Here is a 12,733-nt window from a genome sequence, read left to right on the forward strand (position 1 = left end):
TCTTCAAATGTCCTCATTAGTCTTTGTCATATTGTGACATTCTCATACCATTTTAGTGACTAAAGTCTTGTTATTATGTTGTTTCACACATCTCTAATAATGACTAAATGCCATAATTACCTGAAAGAAAATCCACTTGTTGAATGATTCAGTGCAACTTTGATACAAATGATGAAACCTGTCCTTTACTCGACTTCATTTCATTTCATTTTGAACAAACACTGTTGTGAAAGCTGAGGCTCGATGTTCTGGTTCCGTGTAGTTTCATGTCGTTAGCGTCGCGGCAACAGCGCGTACGCACACGAGCTGGTGTGTAATAAAGAGAGACGTGCCATCGTCTCGTCTTTGTCGTGTTGATGAATATGTTTCGTCTCGTCTGAGAAAACGAACGTATCGCGTATCGTGTACAGAGGTCTGTTCATTTGCATCCACTGGTCCCGCCTCTTGTAGTGGGAGGTGATTACATCCTTCCCAGACTGCATCTCTGCTACTGGGAAACTGCTGCAACCCCAAAATCCAAGTATGTTCAAAGTCCACAATCCATCTTGCTTACTTGAAGCTTGAAGTGTCAGACGTGATTGAATCAGTGTCAGTGAAGCCGTCCTCACACCGGTCCCTGCTCTCGGCTGGTGCTGATTATGAATGACTTTCTCATTCATAATCAAGTAAGTTTTACAGTTCTGTTGACTTGTATGAAGCAGCAAGAGACAAAACAACAGAAGGAAAATAAGTGATTGAAGGAGAATTATAATTCAGCAGCTTGAGGTGACCCTACAGCAGGGGTCACCAACCTTTTTGAGACCGAGAGCTACCTGAAGGGTAGAGAATAATATGGAGGGCTACCATATTCATTTTTATTATTTTGTGCAATTTACCATTTAAATGATGAATATTATGCATTCAATTGCATACACATTAATTCCAGTGCTTACTCCTAATGATTATCACAGTTTGTATAAACAATATCAAGGACATTTTACTCAGTGATCATATGGATACATGCAAGTGAGGTGACGTGAAATGTGCCCACGGGCACCTCGTTGGCTGCTCGCGGGCTACCAGGTGCCCGAGGGCACCACGTTGGTGACCACTGCCCTACAGTATAAAACAACACAGCACAGCACATGCTCATCTATTTTACAGACTGGTTGCCATTATTTGGCTGTTTGCTTTCTGCTGCTATGGGATGTCAGTCATTGCAAATCCACAAATTATAAACATACACAAACAAGGATGGAGACAAGTGGTGAAACGCTTACTGTCTCTAAACGCTGTGTGATTTCAATTTGTAACTTTGCATCTGCTACACTGTAAAGTATTTCATCTCCATTAAGTTATGTGAACACCACGTATGACAATATTTAGACATAAACACAATAAATCTATTCATTGTCTAGGAAAAAACAACCTTTAACCTCGTCTCCCCTGTCGCCAACGACATGAAACTACGTGGAACCAGAAGAGCCTCAGCTTTTAGAACAGTGTTGGTTCAAAATGAAAAATACAAAACTAAATATCTCTGCACTGTAGATACTACTGTGCCAGAGTAAATGCAGATGGGAGCCACAATAAATGCCCAAAGAAATATTGCATTTTAAAATAAATATCACCTTTAAAAATGTGCATTAGCAGCTTGTTTTGAATTAAAAAAAATAAAAAATCAGACAATAGAAAATCAACATATTTGGAGCGTCAGAAACAGCGCTGAGCCTCTGGGTGATTGACAGCTCGTTTTAATCCTCTAAACCAATAGAATTCGCCCTTCTCCAATCAAAACGAGAAGGGTCTAGCTGCAGACCCGCAGACCACTCAACGAAACGCCCCTTTACTCAAAGAAACGCCCCTTCACTCAACGAAACGCCCCTTCACTCAACGAAACGCCCCTTCAAACTACACGACACTCTGATTGGCTCTCAAGAGACTGCGTCTGAAACGTGATGAAGTTTACGTTGACCGAGTATGAAGAGAGAACCCGAAAAAGTAACACGGGAAAAACACGGGAAAATGACGGAGGAAAAGGTAAGAATGGATAAAAAACACATTTTGATATTGAACACTGGATGAATAGTCATTATTTGTATCCATTAAATCAATCAAGTGCAGTTTATTAACCAGTAATGTCTGCATGCTGTAACGATAGCGATTGTAACAGCAAGCAAGACGCAGCGATTTTCTCCCTTTTTTTTCTTTTTTTCCTTTTTTTCTTTTATTTATATGTACAGGTTATAACATTGTCTCATTTTCAACCAAGAAACGTATAAGATAAACTATATGATCTCTATATATTAGTATTTATCTGTTTTTTAATCTTTAAATGACTCTGACAAGTTGCACACAGCTTTGCTCATTTGAAAACGTGTGACCTCAGTTCTACAATTGTTAAGATAAAAGATTTGATGATGAATAATATTTTTCATGTTTAGAAATGAGAAGTTCTGTTGAATCACAGTCAACAGTGTCATTTGATTTGATTTATTTCAGTTAGCCTGCATATATTTTAGGACAGGGAAAGTCTTAAAGGCAAATGCAGTCCAGTGTATTACTACTTGATTCTGGATTAAAAATGTTTCCATGTTAAAAATACAAAATACAATTTTAATTTACATTTTCTCTTATAGAGCAACACTACGTTCAGTGAAGGAGCAGACCCTGAGCTGAGGAGATGCGACTCGGACACTTATCAGTGTCTGATCTGCACAAAAAAGGGGAGCTATGCAAAGCTTGTGTCTCATCTGCAGGGACACCAAAGGTCAATGGTGGAGTACGGTGGTAAGTCCTAAATTATCAAATATTTTTTCATTTCAACGCTGAAAGGCTTTAATTTCCCCATGAGCCTTATGTATTATTAAATGTGATGTTATTTCTGTTTGTCCTGACCATGGATAACTGTGACCATCAAACTATTCAACTCATCCATTTGAGTATCAGAAACTCAAAATAAGTAAAGTAAAGTAAACCATTTCATCTATGTGTACTGTACTTCATGTGTGTAGAATCTTAAGTCAATGTGTATTTTATTTTCACTCTTGTTAAGAATTTAGATATTGAGAAAAAGTTTCAAGATTCCTGCATTTTTATAGATGCCCCTGATAATAATGATTGTTCTCAGAAGTAATGTAACAATTTGCCTCTCAGACAGGCTTATCTGTATATCCATTTAGGGCAGTGATGTTACTGTGGCCAAACAAGTTGCCAGCCAGGATGACACCTCTTATCAGAGGAAGTGCAAATAATCAGGGAAAGAAAATGTCTTATTCAAAGTTCTTAATCACATGTATTCAGTGTTGCATATTATGTGTAATTTAATTTTAGGAAAGGGCCCAACAGAAGCGACGCGAGGCATGTTGTCTGTTAACCAGTGTAATCACAGAGGATCAGGGCATGCTGCAACACCTTAAAGTGAGTGACAATGGCATTTAGTGTGGTGTTTGTGTATTTGTATATGAATACCCAAACTAAAATCCTAAACAATTTTTATAGAACATCATCACAGGCAACACGGTGTCTCCTTGGGCCAAGAAACAGGACAGGGTCATCCTTCTTTTTGAAGCTGATGAACAAGTGGACAAAGTCATGCACTTCTTGTCTGAAGTACTCGAACGTACTGAGACAGACAAGAAGTCTGCAGATCCAGTGGCATTCGTAATGGATGTACTTTTGCCAGAGGTGAGATCTCAGACACTGACACTGATTTGTAGACTACATGTGTTATATGACTGCATATGTCTGTCTCCTTTTAACACATGGTCACTGTCTAACACAATCTTAAATCTTAATCTTCATGCCACAGGCAACAGTATACGCCCTCGGAGCTGTTCACTCCATCTCCCTGGACAAAGCCAAGGAGATGTACATGCGTGGCACAGAGTTTGACTCAAGGTAAGCCGGATAGTTTAGGAAACTGTTAATCCAATTTTCTGTTTATATCTTATTTTGTATTTGAGTGTCTTTAACGACTTCATTATTTTGCTATATCATTTTGTCTTGTCAGCGAGATAACCCAGCTTGGGGAACACCTCAGAGCCACATTTCCTCAAAAGCGAGGCAGAAACTGGATAGCTTCCTGAGCAATTACAAGAAAGCCTTGGAGTGTGAGGAATTCCTCAGGTGCCTGTAATCCCTGGGTAGTGAATGTGTCTGCTGGATAGTCTGTTGTGTATAAAATAAAGAAAATATATCATTCATCACTTGTATTCATTACATGGATTTGAAAGTTATACAACTTTCTGTGCAGAATCAAGAGTTTCAGTGCATTTGTTTTACTTTCATCAAAAGACCTACTGATGTCCAACTGGCTGGGTTTGATTCAGATACCAATGTTTCACATATCTTCCTGGAAATAGGTAACGTCTCCTTAATGACATACTCAGCAGATCTTGTCTACTTAACTTCTGTCTACCACCACCTGGACCACTCCAGCACAGAATTTAAGGAGGGTTTCTTTCAGGTTAAAAACCTGATCAAGTAGACTTTTATTAGTTCTAATCGTTGTTCTGTCCAGTTGAACAACATGTCAAACTACAGACTAATAAGACATTCAATAAATGTAGGCCTATATTAAACACACCTTTTTGTAACATACAGGTTGCCATGATGTTGGAAGTTTGCAAAAACAAATGAAATTATTCAAAGTGTGTGTTCAAAGTGGAATTTGTGATATTATATTGTATAAACGTGATATTATATTGTATAAACGTGATAATTATATTGTATAAACGTGATAATTATATCACATAAACGTGATAATTATATCACATAAACGTGATACTATATTGTGTAAACGTGATGTTCAAAGAACTTTTCCAATCGGCATTTATATATTTTAGCAGTTTGGCTATAACATTTCATACTTTACAAAGTGACATTAATTATTCACAAATTTCACAGAAAGTACATTTCTGTGTTCATAAAAGTCAACACGAGTATTTATTCTTCTCTTTTCCTGTCGCACACCGGGATAAAAGTCTCTTGTCAACAAGTGTCTATGAGATACGCGTGTGTAAATAAAGTTTCAATAAAAGAAGACGTTATCACGTTAGTAAACGTCATCACGTTAGTAAACGTCATCACGTTTCAGACGCAGTCTCTTGAGAGCCAATCAGAGTGTCGTGTAGTTTGAAGGGGCGTTTCGTTGAGTGAAGGGGCGTTTCGTTGAGTGAAGGGGAGTTTCGTTGAGTGGTCTGCGGGTCTGCAGCTGGACCTACTTGATCAAAACAGGCTAATGTCCGTCTGGAATGACCAATCAGACCAGGAACTGGCGGCAAAGCATGCTGGGAAGTGTAGTTCTCCGTTAGAAGCGGTTTTGTTTCGGTGAAAATCGCGTGTTTAGCTCAACAACGAAGGTAAGACAACATTTGTGGTTGTATTTCTTGAAAGTGAGTTGTTGTTTTGCTCTAATTTAGCGGTTGTTTTGGTCGTAGACTGATAGAAAGGACACTGTTGTCATCTGTGAAGTCTCTTTCAACATGATGACGTGGATTCTCACGTGCCGCTTTTAAATGTTTACACTGTTCTGGTGTTGGTTCGATCACGTGACGTTTATAGTGTGTGTTTGGTGTGTGTGTGTGTGTATAGTGTGTGTTTATAGTGTCCATAAATCCTATATATGGCAGGCTTGAATATGCACAGACTGTAACAATGGACTGTAAATATACATCAGCAGCAGCAGCAGCATTGTCTGAGTTATGTTGAGTTATGTTGTGTGAAATATCTGTTACACAGTTGGAGAATTATGTCTGAATGGCACAAATGTTGAAAGCTTCATAAAATGACTGAATTACAATGATATGGTATCAGACACAAACAAATCCCTGCTAAATACACTAGGATAGACACAGGTGAAACACATTCATCTGGTCATCACTAATAATAATAAAATATTATTATTATTATTATTGTTAATAAATTATAAAGTGCAAGTAATATGGAAGTCATCATGCTTGACATGATATAGCAGGGTTACTGTAGTTAACTAGTTAACAACTTAACCCTTACATTATGTCTCAGTCTCAGTGGTTCTCAAACTTCTCAAAGTACCACCTGAGAAAATATTGAGCTCTCTCAGTAACGTAATTATCATAACGTTAAAACACAGTGGTGCAAACAGGAGGCAGATTTATTCCCAATAACTTCAATCGTTTGCTCTCATCATCTCCTCTTCCTCTCGTATACTTCACACAAAGATATAGTGGAATTATATTAATATGGAGTGAGTATTATTATATTTAATTCATGTATTTATTTTGATGTTTTTATTTCATTTTCTTCGCAGTCTGGACACATTTCTTCAGCTCCACTCCGATCACTGACCCTGGTAAATGAAGTAGAAGAGTATGTACTCGTGTTTTAAAGGCAGCGCGTGAACCTTTTCTAACTTGTTTCTAAAGTCAAACACACTTGACATTTCGAACTGTAGTTAGTCTGCTGAAGTGTGTCATTGTTCTCTGAGATGTCATGTCTATAAGGAAACATGCTGACCCTGCAAACATGAACTTTGAGACAGATTCTGTGAGAGTTAGAAAGCATATGCTCTGTTTCCTAAGTGTGTCCTTGCAGCACAAAGACCCACAGTTCCTGCAGGACTCCTGGGTGTGAGGTGGATGTGAATGCTGACAGGAGAGGGCTGGGGGTGTGGGTGGGCAGGGCACAGTGGAGCAGGACAGTGGGTGGTGTGGCAGAGGGTCTCTTCTGATCTCCCATAATGCCCCACTTATTTTTGGACCCACTTAAAAAAGCTCCCGCTTGAACAAATACGCACTTTTCCGAATGGCTTGCCTCCCCCATGTTTCTCTCTCATTTTCATCTCTCTCCCTCCCTCCCTCATCCCTCGCTCCGAGACCCCATAGAGGGCCTGTCACCAGCACTGTTTTCCTTTCTCCATTTCTTTAGCGCGCTCTGTTTGTTTTCCAAAATAAAAGACCCACTGAGTGTTTTTGCCCTTGCTAGTAGAACCTTAATGACCTGAGATCCACTATGCACAACTGTGTCCTCTCTGCATCTGCATTAATCTGCACACACACTCACACACACACACACGCACACGCGCACACACACACCCACACCCCACCCACACACACACACACACACACACACACCCACACACACACCCACCACAGCACACACACACACACACACAAGCACACACACACACACACACACACACACACACACACCCACATACACAGGTTTGCACGGCTATCCTTAGGTAGGACACTGCATCTAACCAAAGTTAATTATCCCTAACCACAATTCTAATCTTAGCTCTAAACTTAACCAGTTCCTTAGACCAGGTTCTGCTCTCCATAATGGTCTTGCTCAGTGTTTATGTCTGAAAAGGTGTGTGTGTGTGTGTGTTTTTGAAAAGCAAACTTTGTGAATTATGAGAAGCAGAAGAGGCTGCGCTGCAACTTAAAGAGCTGAGTTTGCAGATGGGAGACAGTGCACCTCGGGGAGAAGACACGCACAGAAATGAAGGCCTGGAGATCAAATCAAGACCTCCACAATCTCATTCTGAGGGGCAGAGGCATAGGATGAGACACAGCAGAAAAACAAGTCACACGAAGGCTGAAAAAACAAAAACAAAACACACTTTGGTAATATTGTATGTTCCCAGGTGCTTTTATAAAATGGTACGTGGCGAGGAACCGCGGCTGGCTTGTTGTCAGAGGGTTAAGAAAAGCTGACGTTCCCTGTTGTTGTGTGTTGCAGGGACTCATGTTGTTTTGATTGTCGTCTTTTGAATTTGATGGTGAATCAAGGAAATTATATTCAAGAAATCAAGGGACATTTAGAATAGATAGAAATCACAAATAATCACACATTTGTATCTATTCTAAATGTCCCTTGATTTCTTTGTGTCCCATTATTTCTTATCAACATAGAAAAGTGGATCTGCTTTCTTTGTGCTAATGTTTTTTATTGAGACAATATCTCTGTCACCTGCATACTGTGACTTATTGCTCTTATTGTGATAATAATAATAACAATAATAAGAGAGGGTGTGTATCAGCCTGCAGTGTGTGAATAAAGTGCAACGAGCTAATCCGAGCTAAAGGAGCTAGCGGTCTTCGGAGGTGTCCTTACTACGGTTCGTGGTCTGCAGACATCATGACGTGGATGAAATGATCCAGGCTGAATCTCCCAGCACTTACTGTCCCCTCAGAACAGAACGTTCACTTACGACGCTCTGGCCGGTCTAGTTAGTTCCGGTGTGGTGTTGTAGGTTTTCTAACGTTACTAGTTGTTGCAACAGCATGTTGTATCTTAAAAAACAGTCTTTGTATTTCCAGCTTGTGCATTTGTAATTGTATAGTTTGAGGATGCTCATGAATTTATTTATCAATGTGTGTTTGGTTTGTTGTGCGCCGTGATTTCTTAGCGCTGTCCATGGTGATGAATGAGTGACCTCATTCATCACGGCTTTGTTTGCACTGAGTATGTTTCTTTAATTTTAACTACGTCGCCATAATGCTCTCCAGTTTTATGAAGTTAATGTTGAGAATGTCTATTTGTTTACATCCTTGTCATCGTTAAGTAAAGAATTGCAGTTTTAACGCTTTCAATTGATCGTACGATGATTGATTTTCTCTACAACGACGGCTGAGCTGAAGGTCCAGCTGTAGTGCTCACGGTTCGACACTGATTTGTGCATTTTTTTCCAGTGGATTTTCCCCCGTGATGAGACCTAAACTCTAGATGTGAATGGTTATATTTTAAGTAAAACGATCCAAAACTTTATTTTTGAACAATTTCAGTGGTGAAATGCTTTAAGAGTAGCTCCTCAGCGAGGTCGTCATACTGAACTTGTTGTAGTAACTTGCTCTGAGAAATGAGGCGGAGATTGGAAGATGAAAACGAATCCACCAACTCATGGGGACACATGCAAGTGAGGATGTTTCCAAGTAAAGAAAACAAGAAGTGGGGAAAAACTTTGGTGGAGTCAGTGTTGGCATCTGACAAGGATTTATGTCCCATCGGGGGCCAGGACTGACAGAAGGAAGATGACAGAGGCTCGATGGCGCTTTGGGGGCTCAGCGCCACACATAAATCACCCACCTGGAAGAGCCACAAAGACTGGCATTGGCTGTGGCACCACGCCACAGACTTATGAGCCGTTTATGTGGAAATGAGAGGAAACAGGCCAGCTGATAATGGCTAAAAAAGAAGCCCTTAAACGTGATTTATTACAGTACAAACATTTGTGAGCTCTGACTTTGTGAGAATCTGACTCAATCAGCGCCCCTGAGGCAGCAGACAGCAGATTCAGTCACTGAGAATGTGACTGTCACCATGGACACAAGGGAAAACTGACTTTAGCCACCCAACAAAAGACTCAGTAAGAGTTGATCCTTCAGAATTAAAATAAGACTCACAATAGCAACAACAAATATGCACTACGTTACACCATGCAGTGTAAATGCAGCCTGTCTCTGTATACGTCAGAAAACCTGAACGGTTTGTTGAATCATTGAGATGCTGGTCGTACCTCAGCACTGTCAGTAACATATGGGGACAGAGATGTGTCTCACAGTGGTTAAAGATCTCAGCTCCATGTTTGGAGAGAGCCTGTGTTTTCACTAAATCTTTGCTCTGGTCCCAGGAGCTGAGGCCCGAGGAGGGAAAGTTGGATGCAGCAACTACAACACAGTGTTTTCCACCTTCTGGAGGACGTGGGAACAGGAGTCAGGTATGAACACATGCAACGTGTGAAATCCACAGCTTTGCCTGGTAATAAACTTCAATTATCAAAGGCACCACATTTACAAACGTTTCTTCTTTTTACCTTTAGAAAATGTTAACTTTTTATTGTAAACACTTCCACGTTCATTAACGTAGAACTAAGCAGATGTTTTGACTTTATTTAACAGCTTCAGAGTCAGTGTGATGGTTAAATGTCTTGTTGTGGGGAGATTGGGGGCTGTCTCCACTCCCCCTACTGTCTGTTGGTGGAAGATCAAGGCCCCCAACACACAGTTCACAGGAGGTTTTGGGAAGTTTGCTTCATGCCACTATGCACACACATCTCCCAGCCAGGTACGAGCTATAAGATCAAGGCAGCGATAGTGTTATTTCACGGTAGAGTTGGCAAAAAACCAGCGAGGGAGGGGCCACGCGCGGGTAAACACCGGACCTCCTTTCTTTTCAATAGAGAGAATTAAAAAACATGAAACATGCAAAACAAATGTTGACCGGCACGAACATGGCTCACTGCTCGTGTTCGGCGGCTCCATCAGAAACAAATGCACCTGACCAGGAGAGGGGAAGGGAGGGGGGAAGGGAGGGGGGAGCGTCAGTGGTGACGCTTTACAACAGTGAGGATAAAGAGGTAGACGATGGATGTGTCCAGTGGTGTCGTCGTAAACCTTTTGAAGATGATATACGATATAACTTGTGACAAGACCAGAGTTTTACATAATGCAGTGACACATTTACAGCCATGTCTGTAACATCGAATATCATTTTCAATTGGAAAACAACAAAAACCAAGAGATGTTTGGTGAATACAACTTCATTTTATTGCATGTTTTACACATGATACACATACATCTGAAATAAAACACTGGGTAAATTCTGCTAATGTGTTCAGGGACTGGACCACACAGTGGTGCAGTGGCTAGCATGTTGGCTTTCAGAAAAAAGACCCTGGTTTGTGACCTGGTCCGGCCGGGGGCCGTCACATTAGTGGTTTCACCGAGCTCTGTGCTAACAATGCTATCGGGGGCTAAATGCACTAGCTTACCTGTGCATTCACAGACTCTGCAGGTTATCACCATGTGCACGAGCTCCAACAACATGCTGAGGTTAATTGGACATTGGAAAATGATCGTAATCGTACGTCAGCTGGGATTGGCTGAACAATTTCAAATTATAAATAAATCTGGGCTCAAATAAAGACGATGAACTAAACAGAACTTTACTCAGACCATTTTAAAACTAGAGGGGAGACTAAACCTTTTCTTTCTGCTTTTTTTTTTTGAAGCAAACAACTAATCGATTATTTGACAAAATTCAGATTCACAGAATATGAAAAAAAAAATAATAATCTTTGCGGCCATTTCTAGAAAACTTAATTTTTTAATTAGATACTGAATAATGGAACTTAAGAGTAAAATATCTTTTTAACATTGGTGTAACATTCCTGCAAACAGGAAGCAACAACTCCTTCTACTTCTATTTCAGTCTCCAGTGAATATATGCAGCTCCTTCATTTGCCTCTAAATCTGTTGGTTTGCTGCTCGGCCGGAAAGTTAAATCGTTTTCTCAGTAGAGAAGAACAGTATGAGAAATATGCTGTGACAGCAGGGTTAGTGAGAGGGAACACTGTGTAACGTCAACCCTTTTTACAGTATAGCAACATGACCTCAGTTACACTGATTTACACTAATCCTCGTCTGTAGATAAGACAAAACCACATTTGCAACATGTGGGCCTATAAAAACACATCCATCAACTATAGGAAGCCATTCAGGTGGAGTGAGTGTGTGTGTGTGTGTGTGTGTGTGTGTTTCAGCGCTGCACTCACATCAAAGAGACACACACACACACACACACACACACACACACGCAGTCGTGAGCACAATGTCTGACAAACCAAACACTGATGAAACATGAATGTGGTGTATTGTCTATGGAAGCTTCCCCCAACATGGGCGGGGTCGTCATACCACAGCCGCACACAGCTGCCGTGATGTTGTTTTATATGCAAACCCACCAACGAGAGACAGGCTGAGCAGGTTGTGATTCAGCTACACCAGACTCCTCTGTTAAATATTTGAAATGTCCTTTGCTAAATGTAGAAGATGTTTTCAGGATTTTTAAGTCTTCTTAACTGATCTACAGACTCTTCCAGTGACAACACTCTCGGACCAATCAGTGGCCGGCGGTCTGTTGACGTCACATTTACAATCAGCTCATCTTGCTTGGAATCTTGTCAGAGCAGCACTAGGGTCTATGGAGTCATGCTGGAACTGTGTGGTGGAATGCTGTGTTCACACTGAACGAGATTTGTTGCGTCACTCCATGTCGATCGTGTCTATCGTACGTTTGACGTGATGAAAAGTGGAACAATTACCTGTGTAGCAGAATATACAGCATATATATATATATACAGCATACATACAGTATATACATATGTACATTATTACTCTGAGGTTTGTGTATTAAAGTTTAGCCACGAGCACGTTCAATAGCAGTGATTCAGCTCGACGGTCTCTCTGGATCTGTGTGGATCTGGTCAGATGTTCTCTCTCCGGCAGACATGTTACCTGATGTATGTGCGACTGTCTACGTCTATGGGATGGATGTTTTCAGTGCAAATATCTTTGTCTAAAGCTTGTTTTGTATCAGCAACACATACATGAAACTTCAGATTAAGGGCACGATTGTATATTTAATGTGACAGATGTGATTTTGTCCCCATCAGTGATCATAAATGAACTCAGGCAATAATGCAGGGAAAAGGATAAGCACACGAGCATGCAGCGACTAAGCTACACACACAAGAGAAGTCAGAGCTGCTTCATGGTTCAACTATTACCTGCTATACTTATCACAGTGGTGTCACTTCTCTATTTTACACATGCAACACAAAGTTAGGCCACAGAAAGTATTGAAAAGTTCCGTTTAATGAATTACACACATCACTGTAGAGAAAGTGGAGCGCAGTGAGTGATGCACTTCATTTGTCAAATTCAGCTTGATTTAAAAAAGAAAGAAAGAAGTGGAAAGTGAGGAA

General features: G+C 40.5%; 1 protein-coding gene across 1 annotated transcript; it reads left to right on the top strand.

Moving 5' to 3' along the window:
- Positions 1-3,295: 3,295 nt before the first annotated feature.
- On the top strand, positions 3,296-4,182 carry LOC122773137 (PWWP domain-containing DNA repair factor 3A-like). The gene is made up of 4 exons (XM_044031546.1): positions 3,296-3,399; positions 3,481-3,666; positions 3,791-3,879; positions 3,992-4,182. The coding sequence occupies exons 1-4, from the start codon at positions 3,382-3,384 to the stop codon at positions 4,065-4,067; spliced, it is 369 nt and encodes a 122-aa protein (XP_043887481.1). The 5' UTR covers positions 3,296-3,381; the 3' UTR covers positions 4,068-4,182.
- The last annotated feature ends 8,551 nt before the right edge of the window (positions 4,183-12,733 follow it).

This window comes from Solea senegalensis, linkage group LG8 (genome assembly GCF_019176455.1).
Source record: "Solea senegalensis isolate Sse05_10M linkage group LG8, IFAPA_SoseM_1, whole genome shotgun sequence".
Lineage (NCBI taxonomy): Eukaryota > Metazoa > Chordata > Actinopteri > Pleuronectiformes > Soleidae > Solea > Solea senegalensis.

What these genes read in the sequence shown, in the direction of transcription:
- LOC122773137 (XM_044031546.1), top strand. An exon ending in TGGATGTACTTTTGCCAGAG is followed by an intron (nt 3,667 to 3,790) that starts GTGAGATCTCAG and finishes TTCATGCCACAG; the next exon opens with GCAACAGTATACGCCCTCGG. An exon ending in GGCACAGAGTTTGACTCAAG is followed by an intron (nt 3,880 to 3,991) that starts GTAAGCCGGATA and finishes TTGTCTTGTCAG; the next exon opens with CGAGATAACCCAGCTTGGGG.